A 15,238-nucleotide genomic window follows, 5' to 3' on the forward strand; every position below is an offset into this window, starting at 1 on the left:
ATTAACAATCAAACATATTCTCATAGTGTCCTAAATATTCAAGTACAGTATCCGGAAATCCAGTTTTCGCTCTCTAGCAAACTTTCAGGAATCTTTAACTTTAACAACACATACTTAGCAGTTGTGCAGATTTCAAAGCTCTGTTTCAATACTTGACACGCATAAATGTATATAATCGTCTCTGATAACTATAATATAAAATATTTATTCATAAGTTAATGATGAACAGGCACAATATGGCCCAGGAGGTCCTGGTGCCAAAAAATTTTCAGCACAACAAAAACTGGCACTCTCAAACAAATAACAAACTCTTGCAGTTTAAACAGGATTTGAAAATTTGGCGCTCCTGTGTCCGTACATCAAAACTAGAAGAAGTAGTCCTTTTAAGGGCAAGAATAGGTCATACTCATTTGACCCACCTTTATTTACTCACAGGATCCCACTGTTAAACATTCTCATTGACTGCCCCTTAGACAAGACTTCAACTTCAACCCTACTATCACTGATAAAGCTTGTTAACCAATAACTTTAGAGAAACTAATTGGTGACAAGGCAGATATTTCGATTTTTTCATCTACCTGAAGAAAATTGTACTTTTCAATTTCTGATTTTCAATCATTTCTCCTTTTTTTATATTATAAATGAATAGGCACATTATAGCCATATCAGGCTTATGCGCCATGAAACCCCCCATAACAACAACCTGTAATGACAAAAAACAGGTTTACTATATTTTTGTTATTATTTTACTTCAAAAATATGTGGCAAGGTATATTACACTGTTTAATATATATATTCATACATATTAATTGACTATTAATTTCAAATAAATATTAAATATAAACAGAGAACATCTGATCTTACAATTTTTTTTTTTAATGTTATTAGTCGGTCTAAGATTTCCAGCTCCTAAATGTATATTTTAGGTGATGTTTAATTAAGGAATATCCTGTGCCCATTAAGTATTTCTCTAATATATTTATATATTTAACTCACTACATAAAATAACACAATATTAACATTGGTTGCTTTGTTTCAGGTGTGGTTATTTGCTGGCCATTTCATGGCAACTTATGGAATTTCATACTGTATGTCCGTACTGGTGGAATCGCCAATAATTGCCATCGAGAAAATCATTTTTCGAAATCATGGAAGCGAAAAGAAAGAACGAGGACGGAATTCTTTTGATGAGTGTGGAAACGAGAAAATAGCAAAAATGACAATTACTGAAAAGGAGAAGGAAATGAGCGGAGAAAAAGATTTACAGAAAATAGAATGTCATACGCTCCCGAATAATTGCAAATTAAATTATATAGTAGACGGAATAGATAATAAATCTTTCAGCTGTCGATTGTAATGTACAACCCTAGAACTATTTCATTTTGTGCCTGAGCAGCAACATTTTCTGTAGACAACTCTTCGAAAGCATCTCATGAAATGGCATCTCGACTCAACTGTTACACAAACAAGGTCATCCTGGTGCCGCTGAACCTGCTGGAAGGTGCACTGAAGAATCAGGGATAGCATTTCTGTAACCTTACTGCTGAACGTCGAAAAAACTTCTGGAAAGTTATCCGAATATTTTCGCCGCAATTCAATAGAAATCAGAGGAGAAAACAAAACACTCAAATGTAAATAAACGGTATCTAGTGTAATTTTTAAAGAATCAATGTACAAGGAGACACTCTTTCGCGAAAAAAAAAAAAAAAAAAAATTAAAACTAATCATTAGAATGAGCTTTAAGTCTCGAATTGAGACATTCCTGTAAAGTAAGGAATGGCCCCGGGTGCCAAGCGTATTTCGAGGCCAAGCGATATTTGTGAGATTTATAAAGTGCTCTTCAAAGGCGATTAAAGTTATTTTTAAGTTTATACATTTCTCTAAAGCCTTATTTTTTTAAACCGTTCTACACTTGAAAAGCCACCTTTCTTTTTTATCCATATTTCTAGGTCACTAATCAACTAACACATTAAACCCTTGGCCTCCTACGGCACTGCACCTGCCTCCCCGTGGCGGGGCCAGAAATCTTGGCAGGTAATCCACTTGCCAAGGGCTAAAAGGAGCAAACATGGCAAACACAGTCCATCAGGATATCGAAAACTATAATCCAAAAAGTAGAAAGACTGATCGGATGGAGCAACTTTGCCCAACGTTATTAAATCATCCACTCTCTTACTAGTCAGCCCATTAATAAATTGTCTCCGTTTGTCATACAAAAACCATCTGGAGGGTATTGCAGGACCTCCCGACACGCTGCAATCAGGAGACTTACTAGTAGAAACCACCAACCACAGACATTCCGAGAAGCTGTTACAACTTACAAGCTTTGCTGGCATTCCAGTTAAAATATCTCCACACACAACCCTAAATTCATCTAAGGGTGTGATATCCAGTTGGGACTTATTGAACGTCACCGAGGAAGAAATAACCCAAGACCTGCAGGGTCAACACGTAATTGAAGCAAGAAGGATAATGGTTAAAAAAGATAATCAACTTACACCTACCACAAATATTATTCTCACCTTCAATACACCCAACTTACCCCACCGTTATCGCTTCGACGTAAGCAGTTGTCTTCAAAGTACGCTTTAAAACTGAAATCCCTGCCAGACCATCCTACGTGGCTAACCGTTTTTCAGCCACGATGGGAAAATTTGTACAATACCCGTAAGACTGCCAATCGTCCTTTTGGTATTCGTCGCCAAGAGCTACTCAAAGAACTTAATATCAAGGTAGACAAGGTTGCCCAAACACCTAAACAACCCCTTCCACCCTGGCATGCTCATGTCCCGAAATGTGACTTGTCCCTTCGGAATTGGGGAAAGTCGGACACTCCATCATCTGTCTGCCTGCAGCTTTATTCAGCACACCGAGCTGAACATTCTGACTTCGCGCCAGTTTACACAGACGCTTCGAAGTCGGAATCATATGTGGGATGGCCCCGAGTGCCAAGCGATAGTGACAAGCGATTTCCTCTGAGATATATAGTGTGCTATTTCTAAGCGACAAAGTTCAATTTTATTTCTAGTGTCGTTTTCTCTTTTGTTTAGCTAAAGTGGTTCTGTGCTTCAAGCGTTAAAGTAAGAACCAAGAAAGGAAAACTACCTTTCTTTTTTCAGAGTATATATATTAATTGCTAACAAGCTACTAAACTTTACAACCGCTTGGTCACTGGTGGCACCGCTCCTGCCTCCACGTGGCGGGGCCGGTAACCTGGGAGAAGAAAGCCACTCTCCCGGGGCGAAAAGGAGCAAACATGGAATTTGACAATTTCCCTCCAATTGAGCCTCGGCGCTCATGTCCTAAATCAAATGATAATGACCATGACACATCACAGTCAAAAAGACTGAGGACTGACACAGAGCAAAAGGAATGTCCATCTTTCCTTATATTCCACTCCTTGTCAAACAAATGCATGAGTACACTCTCCCCGTTTCTGATACAGAAATGTTTGGAAAATACAGCAGGTTCACCTAAAATGGTGAAAAGACTTAGATCAGGTGATTTACTAATTGAAAGTGTGAGCCGTCAGCAATCAGAGACTCTGCTGAACCTCTCAGCCTTTGGTGGTATTCCCGTGCAAGTTACCCCACATACGACGCTAAATGCATCCAAAGGGGACATCACTGAGTGGGATTTGATTAACGTCACAGAAGACGAATTAGTCGAAGAATTAAAAGAACAAAAAGTCACACATGCTAAGCGCATCATGATCAAAAAAGATGGCCAGCTGGTTCCAACGCGGAACATCATCCTTACGTTTGGCACACCAAATTTACCATCTAGTGTTAAAGCCGGCTATCTCAATTGCCGTATAAGACCCTACATTCCTAATCCCATCAGATGTTATAAGTGCCAAAAGTTTGGACACTCTCAGACCGTCTGTCGACGGGATGCTGTGTGTCCAAACTGTGGTTCAAAATCCCACGCACAAACGGAATGTGATGCGGAAACACCACATTGTTCAAACTGTCAAGGCCAACACCCTGCCTACTCAAAGTCCTGTGAACTGTGGAAAACAGGAAAAAAGATCCAACAATATAAAGTAGAGCGGAAAGTCACATACCAAGAAGCAAAGAAGCAGATTATGCTTACTACAACTAAACACACCTACGCAGCAGCAACAAAGAAATATCAGTCAGCAGCCACTCAAACTGACGTGTCAGTTCCCCCATCCATGTCTATTGCAGACTGGGCTAGAGAAATACTCTCAAAATCAAAGCAAACTACTATGGAACAGCATGTGAATGACAGTGCCAATAACACACCAATTACAGTACCGCCAACGGCTTTGCAGTCTTCCTCAGAAACTATAAAAACTAAAACAGCAGTCCCAAGGCAGAAAAGTCAGCAAAATACAACAAATATGGATACTAATGAAAACATCAGCCCGGATGAGCCAATCTTAGAGCTGTACGCAGATGATGACATGGACACAGCGCGTCCTATCTTTTCGAAAAAAGAGAGAATAAAATTTGAGAGACAAAAACAGACTGGACCTAAAAAACAGACTGAATCAAACACAACCGCCAAAATCAAATAATGGATCACATAATACAGTGGAACTGTAGAGGTCTACGTAGTAATATTGATGATATCCATGACCTAATCCAACAGTACAGTCCAGTAAGCATATGTTTGCAAGAAACTAATTTACCTCCGCAAGTAATTCCAAAAATCAAGAACTATACTATATATCAACATAATAGAAATAATAATACCACCGTGCGTGGAGGTGTGGCCATTCTAGTAAACTCAAGAGTCCCTACTAAACACATTCCACTGCAAACTTCCTTAGAAGCAGTAGCAGTGCGTGTCTCCTTAGGAATCATGTTAACAGTAGTTTCAATCTACCTATCACCAAACAAAGAATATACTTATAATGACCTAGAAGTACTTCTACTACAGATCCCTCCTCCATTTTGTTTATTTGGAGATTTCAATGCACACCACCTGATCTGGGGCTCCCCACATACAGACAGACGAGGTAAAGTACTGGAGTCGCTGCTTGACAAACACAATCTAACACTGTTGAATACTGGTGCTGATACCTACATCCATTTCTCTACTAGAACAACGACAGCTATAGACTTGACAATCTGCTCTCCAACATTATATCCACTCATCCGCTGGACAATTCTGGACAATCCGCTAAACAGTGACCATTTTCCAATAATTTGCGAATTCCAAATAACTAGAATCCCTCAGGTAAATAATTCCCGCTTAAAATGGAAATTTTCCAAGGCCGATTGGAAGTTATTTGCTCTCAGTATCTCATTCAATGATGAAATTATCAATTTCCAATCCATTGATGATGCCACACAGCACATCACATCTGAGATTCTGAATGCCGCGACCAAGGCCATACCAAAAATGCGTACTGGTTCGTTTAAACATGCCAATATTTGGTGGAGTGAAGCATGCCAACTTGCAAAAAAAGAGAAAAACAGGGCATGGAACCTGTTTCGTAAAAACCCAACTACCGAGAACCTTATAAATTTCAAAAAACTGAAAGCAAAAGCGCGATTCGTAAGGAAAAAGGCAAAAAGAGATTCTTAGATCCAGTTTGCCTCTACTATAACAAAGAACACAAACAGCAGAATAATCTGGAATAAAATAAAAAAACTAAATGGTAGATTTCTCCCAGCATCTTCTCCAATACTGAGATGGAATGGACAAGATTTATCATCTCCAGTTGAAATAGCTAATGCTCTAGCAGAAAACTTTGCCAATATCTCAGATACAGCTGCATATGAACCATCTTTTCAGCAACTTAAAAGAAGGACTGAGCAAAGCAAATTAAACTTCAGTACAAGAATAGAGCTCCCATATAATCAACCCTTTACAATGTTGGAGCTGCAGGTTGCTCTAAACAAATCAAGAAATGGGGCATCAGGACCTGATGGTCTTTACTACGTCATGTTACAACACCTAGACAAAAAGGCTCTAAATTCCCTATTGCTTTTTCTGAATCGGGTCTTCTCCGAAAGCTATTATCCTCGCTCATGGTGTCATTCAACAGTGCTAGCTTTTCCCAAACCTGGGAAAGATCAGACGAATCCCTGCAACTATAGACCGATATCCCTTACCAGCTGCTTAGGCAAGACATTGGAAAAGATGGTACACGATAGACTTGTATGGTACATAGGATACCACTCAGTCATCAGTAGTAATCAATACGGCTTTCGCAAAAACCGATCCACATTAGACCTTATGGTGAAAGCTGAGTGTAACATACGGAACGCCTTTATTCGGAAAGAACATCTTGTCATGGTGTGCCTGGATATTGAAAAAGCCTTTGACACCACCTGGCGCTATGGTATTCTGCAAGACCTATATGCTATAGGACTCAGAGGTCGACTCCCAATGATCATAGAGAGTTACCTTAAAATTAGAACCTTTCAAGTGAGTTATCGTAATGCTGTTTCGCAAGCTCTTATCCAAAGAGAAGGTGTACCACAGGGATCGGTACTCAGCGCTACCCTCTTTGCTCTTAGGATAAACAATCTAGCGCAGAACATCTTGAGTAACGTAGAAATCTATCTTTATGCTGATGATCTTGCGATATCTTGCCATTCACAGAATATGCGTTCAATTGAACGACATTTGCAGCTTGCAATAAACAAAATAGTGTCATGGACTTCACGTAATGGTTACCGTCTATCAGCAACCAAAACTGCAGCCATTCACTTTTGTAAAAAACGCCAACTACATCCAGAACCTGAATTATCACTGGAAAAACAACCGATACCAATTACCAGCAATATCCGATTCTTGGGCATAACTCTTGACACTAAACTGACATTCCAGAAACACATACTACAAACGCGAACTGTCTGTATGAAAAAGCTGAATATACTTAAAGTCATCTCATCTATGACATGGGGAGCTGATCGCTATACTCTTCTCCACCTATACCGGGCCTTAATCAGATCTCGATTAGATTATGGTGCTCCTGTTTATGACTCCGCCCGAAAGACTCTGTTAGCCTGTCTCAACACAATACAACATAGTGCGCTCAGGATTGCTCTTGGGGCGTTCAGGACTTCGCCGGTGCAAAGCTTATATATAGAGGCCAATGAACCTCCACTCCACCTTCGGAGAAAGATGCTGCTCCTCAATTATGCAGTTAAAATATATAGCCTTCCATCTCATCCTATCTGGCCATACCTCTATGATCCACAATGGGTAAACCTTTTCAGAAATAAGCCTCTTGAAAACAAACCTACAGGAATCCGTCTACGAGAACTGATTCAGCAGTGGAATATGCAGTTGGACAATTTACATCAAGACAGAGAAATTGTACAGTCTCCATGGAAAGTGTGTATACCTTCGTGTGATGACTATTTCCGACGTTGGGGGAAACACTCTCTGAACAATTCAACCATTCAGAAACTACATGCAGCTCACTCTTTGGCAAATGCAGACACTTTGCAAATTTATACTGATGGCTCTAAAAATGACACAGCTGTGGGAGCTGCTGTGGTGCTACCAACATCAACAGTTCTGTTTGATTACCACAAGAATGCAGCATTTTCACTGCAGAACTCTATGCCATTAAGATGGGTTTGACCTTGCTTGCTCATGTTTTCACTCCGAAGACTATTATCTGTACAGACTCCTTGAGTGCAGTGACAGCCCTCCGGCCCCGGGTGCCAAGCGAATTCGAGGTCAAGCGATTTTTCTGCGAAAACAGAGTGCTCATCAAAAGCGATTAAAGTTTTTTCTAATTTCCTACGTTTCTATTAGCAGCTTTATTTCTATATCGTTCTACACTTAAAAGCCACAAGTTAGAACAGAGAAAGGAAACTCACCTTTCTTTATTTATCCATATATTTCTATTTCCACTAACGAACTAACACTTTAACCGCTTGGCCTCCTAGCGGCACTGCTCCTGCCTCCCCGTGGCGGGGCCGGAAATCTTGGCAAGCAAGTCCACTTGCCAAGGGCTAAAAGGAGCAAACATGGCAAACACAGACCATCAGCAGGATATTGAGAACGAAAATCCAAAGAGACAAAAGACTGATCGGATGGAGCAACCTTGCCCATCGTTCTTAATTATCCACTCTCTTACTAGTCAGCCCATTAATAAATTGTCTCCGTTTGTCATACAAAAACATCTGGAGGGTATTGCAGGATCTCCCAAGATGGTGAAGAGACTGCAATCAGGAGACTTACTAGTAGAAACCACCAACCACAGACATTCTGAGAAGCTGTTACAACTGACAAGTTTTGCTGGAATTCCAGCTAAAATATCCCCGCACACAACCTTAAATTCATCTAAAGGTGTGATATCCAGTTGGGACTTATTAAACGTTACTGGGGAAGAAATAACCCAAGAGCTGCAGGGACAACACGTAATTGAAGCAAGACGAATAATGATCAAAAAAGATAATGTACTTACACCTACAAGAAACATTATTCTCACCTTCAATACACCCAACTTACCCTCCTCTGTAAAAGCAGGTTATTTACTTTGCCGAATCCGGCCTTACATTCCAAACCCTTTAAGGTGTTACAAATGTCAGAAGTATGGCCACTCACAAACTGTATGCAGAGGAGTTCCTGTCTGCCCTAATTGTGGATCTGCAGATCACATACAAAGTAACTGTACAGCTACAAAAATGACCTGCCCAAATTGCAAAGGTGACCATCCTGCATATTCCAAGACATGCGAAAAGTGGAAAACCGAGAAAAAAATAGTAAAATACAAGGTTGAGAACAAAGTAAGTTACCCAGAAGCGAGAAAATTAGTTGCTCCAACTATAACCAAAAATATGACCTATGCCAATGCTGTGAAAAAATATCAGACCGTCTCCACTCAAACTGATGTAACAGTTCCCACTAACAAATCAATTTCTGATTGGGCTAGAAATGTTCTTTCTAAGCAACAATCCAAGTTCTCTGACCAAGCCAATAATACTCCTCTGACAATACCAGCGGCATCACCTACTCCGGTCATAGATACCACATCTCATAGTTCAAACGCAAATGTAGTAAAAAATTTTCAGGACACAACCATGGACACAGATGGCACATCCATACAGGATGATCCCCCTCTAGAAATCCATGCAGAAGAAGAAATGGACACAGGTCGACCAGTTTTCTCTAAAAAAGATAAAACTAAATTAGAGCGTCATAAGCCAGTAACCTTCAAAAAACAGTCAGATACAGCTCCTTCAATAAAACACAAATAATGCCTTGTATTTTACAATGGAACTGCAGAGGCTTTCGTTGCAACACAGATGATATCCGTGATCTAATTAGCCGATATTCTCCAGTTGCCCTTTGTCTTCAGGAAACTTACCTAACCTCGCAAATTTCTCCTTCAATAAAAAACTATTGTCTTTATCGAAGAGATCGTAATACAGCAAATGCTGCCCATGGTGGTGTAGCAATCCTGATAAACTCAAAGAGCCCAACTAAACATATTCCACTTCAAACTGAAATAGAAGCTGTTGCTGTTCATATAACTCTGAATATTTCAATAACAGTTGTTTCAATATACCTACCACCAAACCATACTTATTGTTTAAAAGATCTTGAAGATCTATTCATACAGATACCTCCACCTCTCTGTATATTAGGGGATTTTAATGGGCACCACCCCTTATGGGGCGATCCTAAACTAGACACACGTGGTCGACTCGTTGAAAGCTTTCTAGAGTCACAAAACCTCACCTTACTCAATACTGGTACGCACACTCACATACAACTCCCAACTGGACACACCTCAGCAATAGATCTGTCAATTTGTTCTCCAATACTCTTTCCAACCATAGAGTGGGACGTTTTAAATGATCCAATGGGCAGTGACCACCTTCCAATCATATGCAATGTTTTAATGTCACAGACTCCATCAAACAAGCTCCGCAGGAAATGGAAATTCGTTCGCGCAAACTGGGCAAAATTTCGATCATCAATCTCTCTTGACGAGGAAAAAATCCAGCTCCAAAATATTGATAATGTAACAGACTACATCACATCACATCTCCTAAAAGTGGCCAAGGACACAATACCATTATCAAACCCCCCTGATCGCAAGCATTATAATTATTGGTGGAATGATGAGTGCACAAAAGCAAAGAAAGCAAAAATCAAAGCCTGGAATTTATTTCGGCGATGTCCAACCACAACCAATCTCATTAATTATAAGAAGCTAAGAGCAAAAGCACGATTTGTACAAAAGCAAGCTAAGAAAGAATCCTGGACCCGTTTTGCATCGACCTTTAACAGAAACACTGATCCGAAAACTATATGGAAAAAAATTAGACAGTTATCTGGTAAGTTTCCTACTATACCATCTCCAATCCTCTCCTGGAAAGGGCAAGATCTATCCAATTCCTTAGATATTGCTAATGCTTTGGGCAATACTTTTGCTGAAATATCAGCGGCATCAGCATATCCTACATCATTCCAACGAATTAAAAACACTAGAGAAAAGCATGCCATAAAATTTCAAACCGCATGTACTCTTCCATATAACAAACCTCTGCAATACTTTGAACTTCTGCATGCCATTAGAACAGCCCACAATGGTGCAGCCGGGCCAGATGGGATTTATTATGTCATGCTTCAACATCTCGATGACAAAGCTTTAAGACTGCTTCTGGTTTTTTACAATTGTATATTTTTAGAAAACGTTTTTCCAAATTCTTGGCACCACTCTACTGTTTTGGCATTCCTAAAACCTGGGAAAGATCCAACTAACCCCTATAGCTATAGACCGATCTCTCTATCAAGCTGTCTGAGCAAAATCCTTGAAAAAAGTGTCCACAGAAGACTCGTATGGATCATTGAGTCACAACATCTAATGAGCCATAGCCAATATGGCTTTCGTAAAAATAGGTCATGCTTAGATCTTATGGTCAAAGCTGAATTCGCCATTCGAAATGCCTTTGTTAAACGTGAACATCTTGTAATGGTTTCAATAGATATCGAGAAGGCTTTTGACACTACCTGGCGGCATGGCATACTTAGTGATCTTTACTCTCTTGGTTTGCGAGGCAACCTTCCTATTTTTGTTCAGAACTTCCTACGTACTAGATCGTTTCAAGTTCAGTACCAAGATGCCCTCTCCAAAACGTTTATACAGGAAGAAGGAGTGCCACAGGGATCAGTACTGAGTGCCACTTTGTTTGCTCTTAGAATAGATTCCATCACCAATCAGCTTCCAAATACAGTTGAGACCTATCTTTATGCAGATGATCTTTCTATCTCCTGCCATTCCCAAAATATGAGGTCTATTGAACGGCAGCTCCAGATATCACTTAATAAAATTCAACAGTGGGCCAGCCTCAACGGATATCGACTCTCGCAGCAGAAAACAGTTGCCATCCATTTTTGTAGACAGCGCAAACTTCATCTGGATCCTGAACTTCACATTTATAATGTCTCCATCCCGGTCACTAATAGCATCAGATTTCTAGGATTAACATTTGATAATAAGTTAAATTTTATAGACCACATTAAAAATGTACGTACTTCCTGTCTAAAAAAGTTAAATATACTCAGAGCTTTATCCTCCCAAACATGGGGCGCAGATCGTACATCTCTGCTTCGGCTGTACCGTGCATTAATCAGATCCCGTCTTGATTATGGAGCTCCCATCTATGATTCAGCCAGATTGAGTGCATTGCGTTGGCTTGATCCAATTCAACACAGTGCCTTGAGACTTTCACTCGGTGCTTTCAGAACATCACCAGCACATAGTCTCTACATTGATGCCCATGAACCCCCACTAACTTTACGTAGGAAAACACTGTTATTGAACTATGCTGTCAAGATACAAAGCTGTGCCATGCATCCGACTCAGTCATACCTGTTCAATCCACAATTAGAAAACCTTTTCAGAAATAAACCAAGCGTAGTAAAGCCAGCTGGTCTTCGCCTTCTCGAACTGATGCAAATTTGGAATGTTCCCATCCTTTCTGTGCAACAGACAACAACTTGTCCTCAACCACCATGGGTTCCACCACCTATACCGACCTGTGACACCTACCTCTCTCAATGGGGTAAGAACATTTTACAAACATCAAATATCAAACAACTTCACGAAGCTCACATTCAAAGATACTTTGACTTCTCTCCAATTTATACAGACGGCTCTAAATCTAATTCAAACGTTGGAGCAGCTGCAGTGTTTCCAAATACCGTTATTTCAGCATCCTTGCCATCCGAATTCAGTATCTTCTCAGCTGAATTATATGCTATCAAACTAGCTTTACAGAATCTCTCTTCTGACTGTGCTTTAAAATATGTTATTTACACTGATTCACTCAGCTCAATCTTGGCTTTATGTAACTCCTTAAATAAAGTACACCCTGTTCTAGACGAAATAAAAAGCATATTACTGAAAATTGAAGAACGCCATCAACTGGTCACCTTCTGCTGGATTCCAGCTCATTCTGGCATTTTGGGCAATGAACTGGCTGATAAAGCTGCAAAAAATCCAACTAGCTTCGACTTAACTGATATCCCTGTTCCGCCATCAGATTTTGCATTAACCATTCAGGCTGCATGCCTGTCAAAATGGACAGCAATATGGCACTCTCAAATTAATAATAAACTATTTCAATTTAAACATGATCCAAAAATTTGGCGCTCTAGTGTCCGCACATCAAGACGAGAAGAGGTAGTCCTTTCAAGGGTAAGAATAGGACATACTTACCTGACCCACCTGTATTTACTCACAGGGAATGACCCGCCACAGTGTCCACTTTGTAATATAAATCTGAGTATTAAACACATTCTGATTGACTGCCCTTACTATGAACAAGACAGAACTTCAACCCTACTATCACTGATTAATCTTCGTAGACCAATAACTTTAGAGAATCTCATTGGAGATGACGCAGATATTTCCCAATTTTTCAACTTCTTAAAGCAAACTGGACTTTTTAATCAATTCTGAATTTATGGAACTTTATCATTTCTTTTTATTATAAATGAATAGGCGCATTATAGCCAAAGTAGCTTATGCGCCATCAAACCTCCATATCAACAACAACAACAACGACAGCCCTCCAAGGCAATTCTCGCTCTCCACATCCACTAATAAATCAAATAAGAACTCAAATATCCGAATTGCATAACAATAGGCAGACTGTCACATGCTGTTGGATTCCAGGGCACACTGGAATACCAGGAAATGAGAGTGCAGATAAAGCAGCAAGAAACCCCACCGATAATAACCACATCCGGATTCCTTACACAGACTACAAATCAATCATACGCCGCATTTGCAATGAAAAATGGCGAGAAATATGGCATAATCAGGAAAATAACAAGTTACTAAATATAAAACAGAATCCACAGCTATGGAAATCTAGTATCCGTTCAAACAGACATGAAGAGGTAGTGCTTGCTAGAGCACGTATAGGTCATACCCAACTTACACATCACTATTTATTGCGAGGAAATAATCCACCACTGTGCTTCCACTGTGATTCAACGCTAACCGTAAAACATATCCTTATAGAGTGCACTCACTATCAGTATGCCAGAAACACATCATTCCGATCCCTATCAAATTTAAATGAACCTCTTCAAATTAGACATATGATTGGAGACAACTCCAATTTACCTGAGTTTTTCCACTATCTAAAACAGATTAATATATTTATGCTCCTATAAACCCTTTTTATTAATCGTTACTGTGTCTCTCGACTAGAACAGGCGCAATATGGCCAAAGTAGCTCTTGCGCCAAAAAACCCAACAACAACAACAACAATATGTGGGATCTGCTGCTGTCTTTACAGACAGCACTACATCGGAGCAGATTCCCTCTGAATGCAGCATATTTACTGCAGAGCTGCACGCTGTAGAGTTAGCCTTGGATCATATTAGTAAATGCCAATACCAACGGTTCATTTTATATTCCGACGCTCTCAGTGTGTTACAGGCTTTAATATCTGTGAGGTATAATCCTCATCCAGTTCTGTCTAGCATTCAGCAGAAGATTCACTTCCTCCGTGAACGTGAATATGATATCCGCTTCTGCTGGATTCCTAGCCACATTGGGATTAAGGGAAATGATTTGGGTGACACCGCAGCCAAATCAGCAATTCCCAATAATAATAGCTGCCTGTCAGTCCCCTATACAGACTACAGGCAAATAATACTCCAAAAGATACATTCCCAATGGCAGGATTCGTGGAATAGACAGACTGCGAATAAATTATATCGTATAAAGCCTGTAATTGAACCTTGGCAGTCTAGTCTGCGCAGGAACCGCAAAGAGGAAGTTGTTCTAGCTCGTCTGCGCATAGGACACCGCCATCTTACACATTCGTTTCTGCTGAGGGCAGATGACTGTCCTGTGTGCGAGAACTGTGGCACCAGTTTAACAGTTCATCACGTTTTAACCGTGTGTCCACGTTTTAGACACGAACGTGATTTACATTTTACCGTTTTTAGTCATCCGGCTGAGCCTTATACACTCAGTCTGATTTTATCTGACAATGAACATGTGTCTACTGTTTTTAGCTTTATAAAATCAATAAACATTTTTACTGGTATATAAAATTTACATTTTATTGTGCTTTTCTATTGATTTATCTTTTATACCTTTTATACATTTGTTATTATATATTTTGACATGGTGACCTAACTAGTTAGATCATGAATATTTAAATTTTTTTTATATATATGACCTGGTCTTGGCGCATTAAAGTCAAAGCTGCTAATGCGCCAATAAAATCTAAATCAATCAATCAACCCAACTTACCCTCCTCTGTAAATCCCTTCAACAGTGATCACTTTCCAATTATTTGCTCGGTACAAACAGGGGTAACTTCAAATCCTGACCAACAATCCACTTGGCAGTTTAAAAAGGCAAACTGGGGTGGCTATTCTGCCCAGATACGCTTAGACAGATTTTATGTTCAAAGTCAACATATTGATGATGTGAACACTTACATAACCAATCAGATTCTGACTGCAGCTAAGGCCTCCATTCCAAAATCCACACCATATCGAAAACACAGAAATAACTGGTGGAATACAGATTGTTTAATTGCCAAACAGGATAAAAACCGCGCCTGGAATCATTTCCGCAAGTATCCCACCACTACTAACCTAATTGCTTTTAAAAGACTAAAAGCAAAAGCTAGACAAGTTAGGCGGAAAGCGAAACGGGATTCATGGATTGCTTTTGCCTCCACTATTACCAAAGACACGGACACACAAGTGATCTGGAAAAGAATACAAGCACTAAATGGCAAATTTATTCGGCCG

The 15,238-nt window shown here is 39.8% G+C and overlaps 1 protein-coding gene across 1 annotated transcript in view; it reads left to right on the forward strand.

Moving 5' to 3' along the window:
* The window catches only part of LOC150087175 (nose resistant to fluoxetine protein 6-like), a 472,773-nt gene extending 471,098 nt beyond the window's left edge, over nucleotides 1-1,675 (forward strand). The window contains exon 15 of the mRNA XM_090373004.1: nucleotides 1,040-1,675. Coding sequence (XP_090229130.1) covers nucleotides 1,040-1,357 — 318 coding nt within the window. The 3' untranslated portion in view covers nucleotides 1,358-1,675. The remainder of the gene's footprint in view (nucleotides 1-1,039) is intronic.
* The last annotated feature ends 13,563 nt before the right edge of the window (nucleotides 1,676-15,238 follow it).

Source organism: Mastigoproctus giganteus, chromosome 4 (genome assembly GCF_048544385.1).
Source record: "Mastigoproctus giganteus isolate SK-2022 chromosome 4, ASM4854438v1, whole genome shotgun sequence".
In the NCBI taxonomy this organism is placed as follows: Eukaryota; Metazoa; Arthropoda; class Arachnida; order Uropygi; family Thelyphonidae; genus Mastigoproctus; species Mastigoproctus giganteus.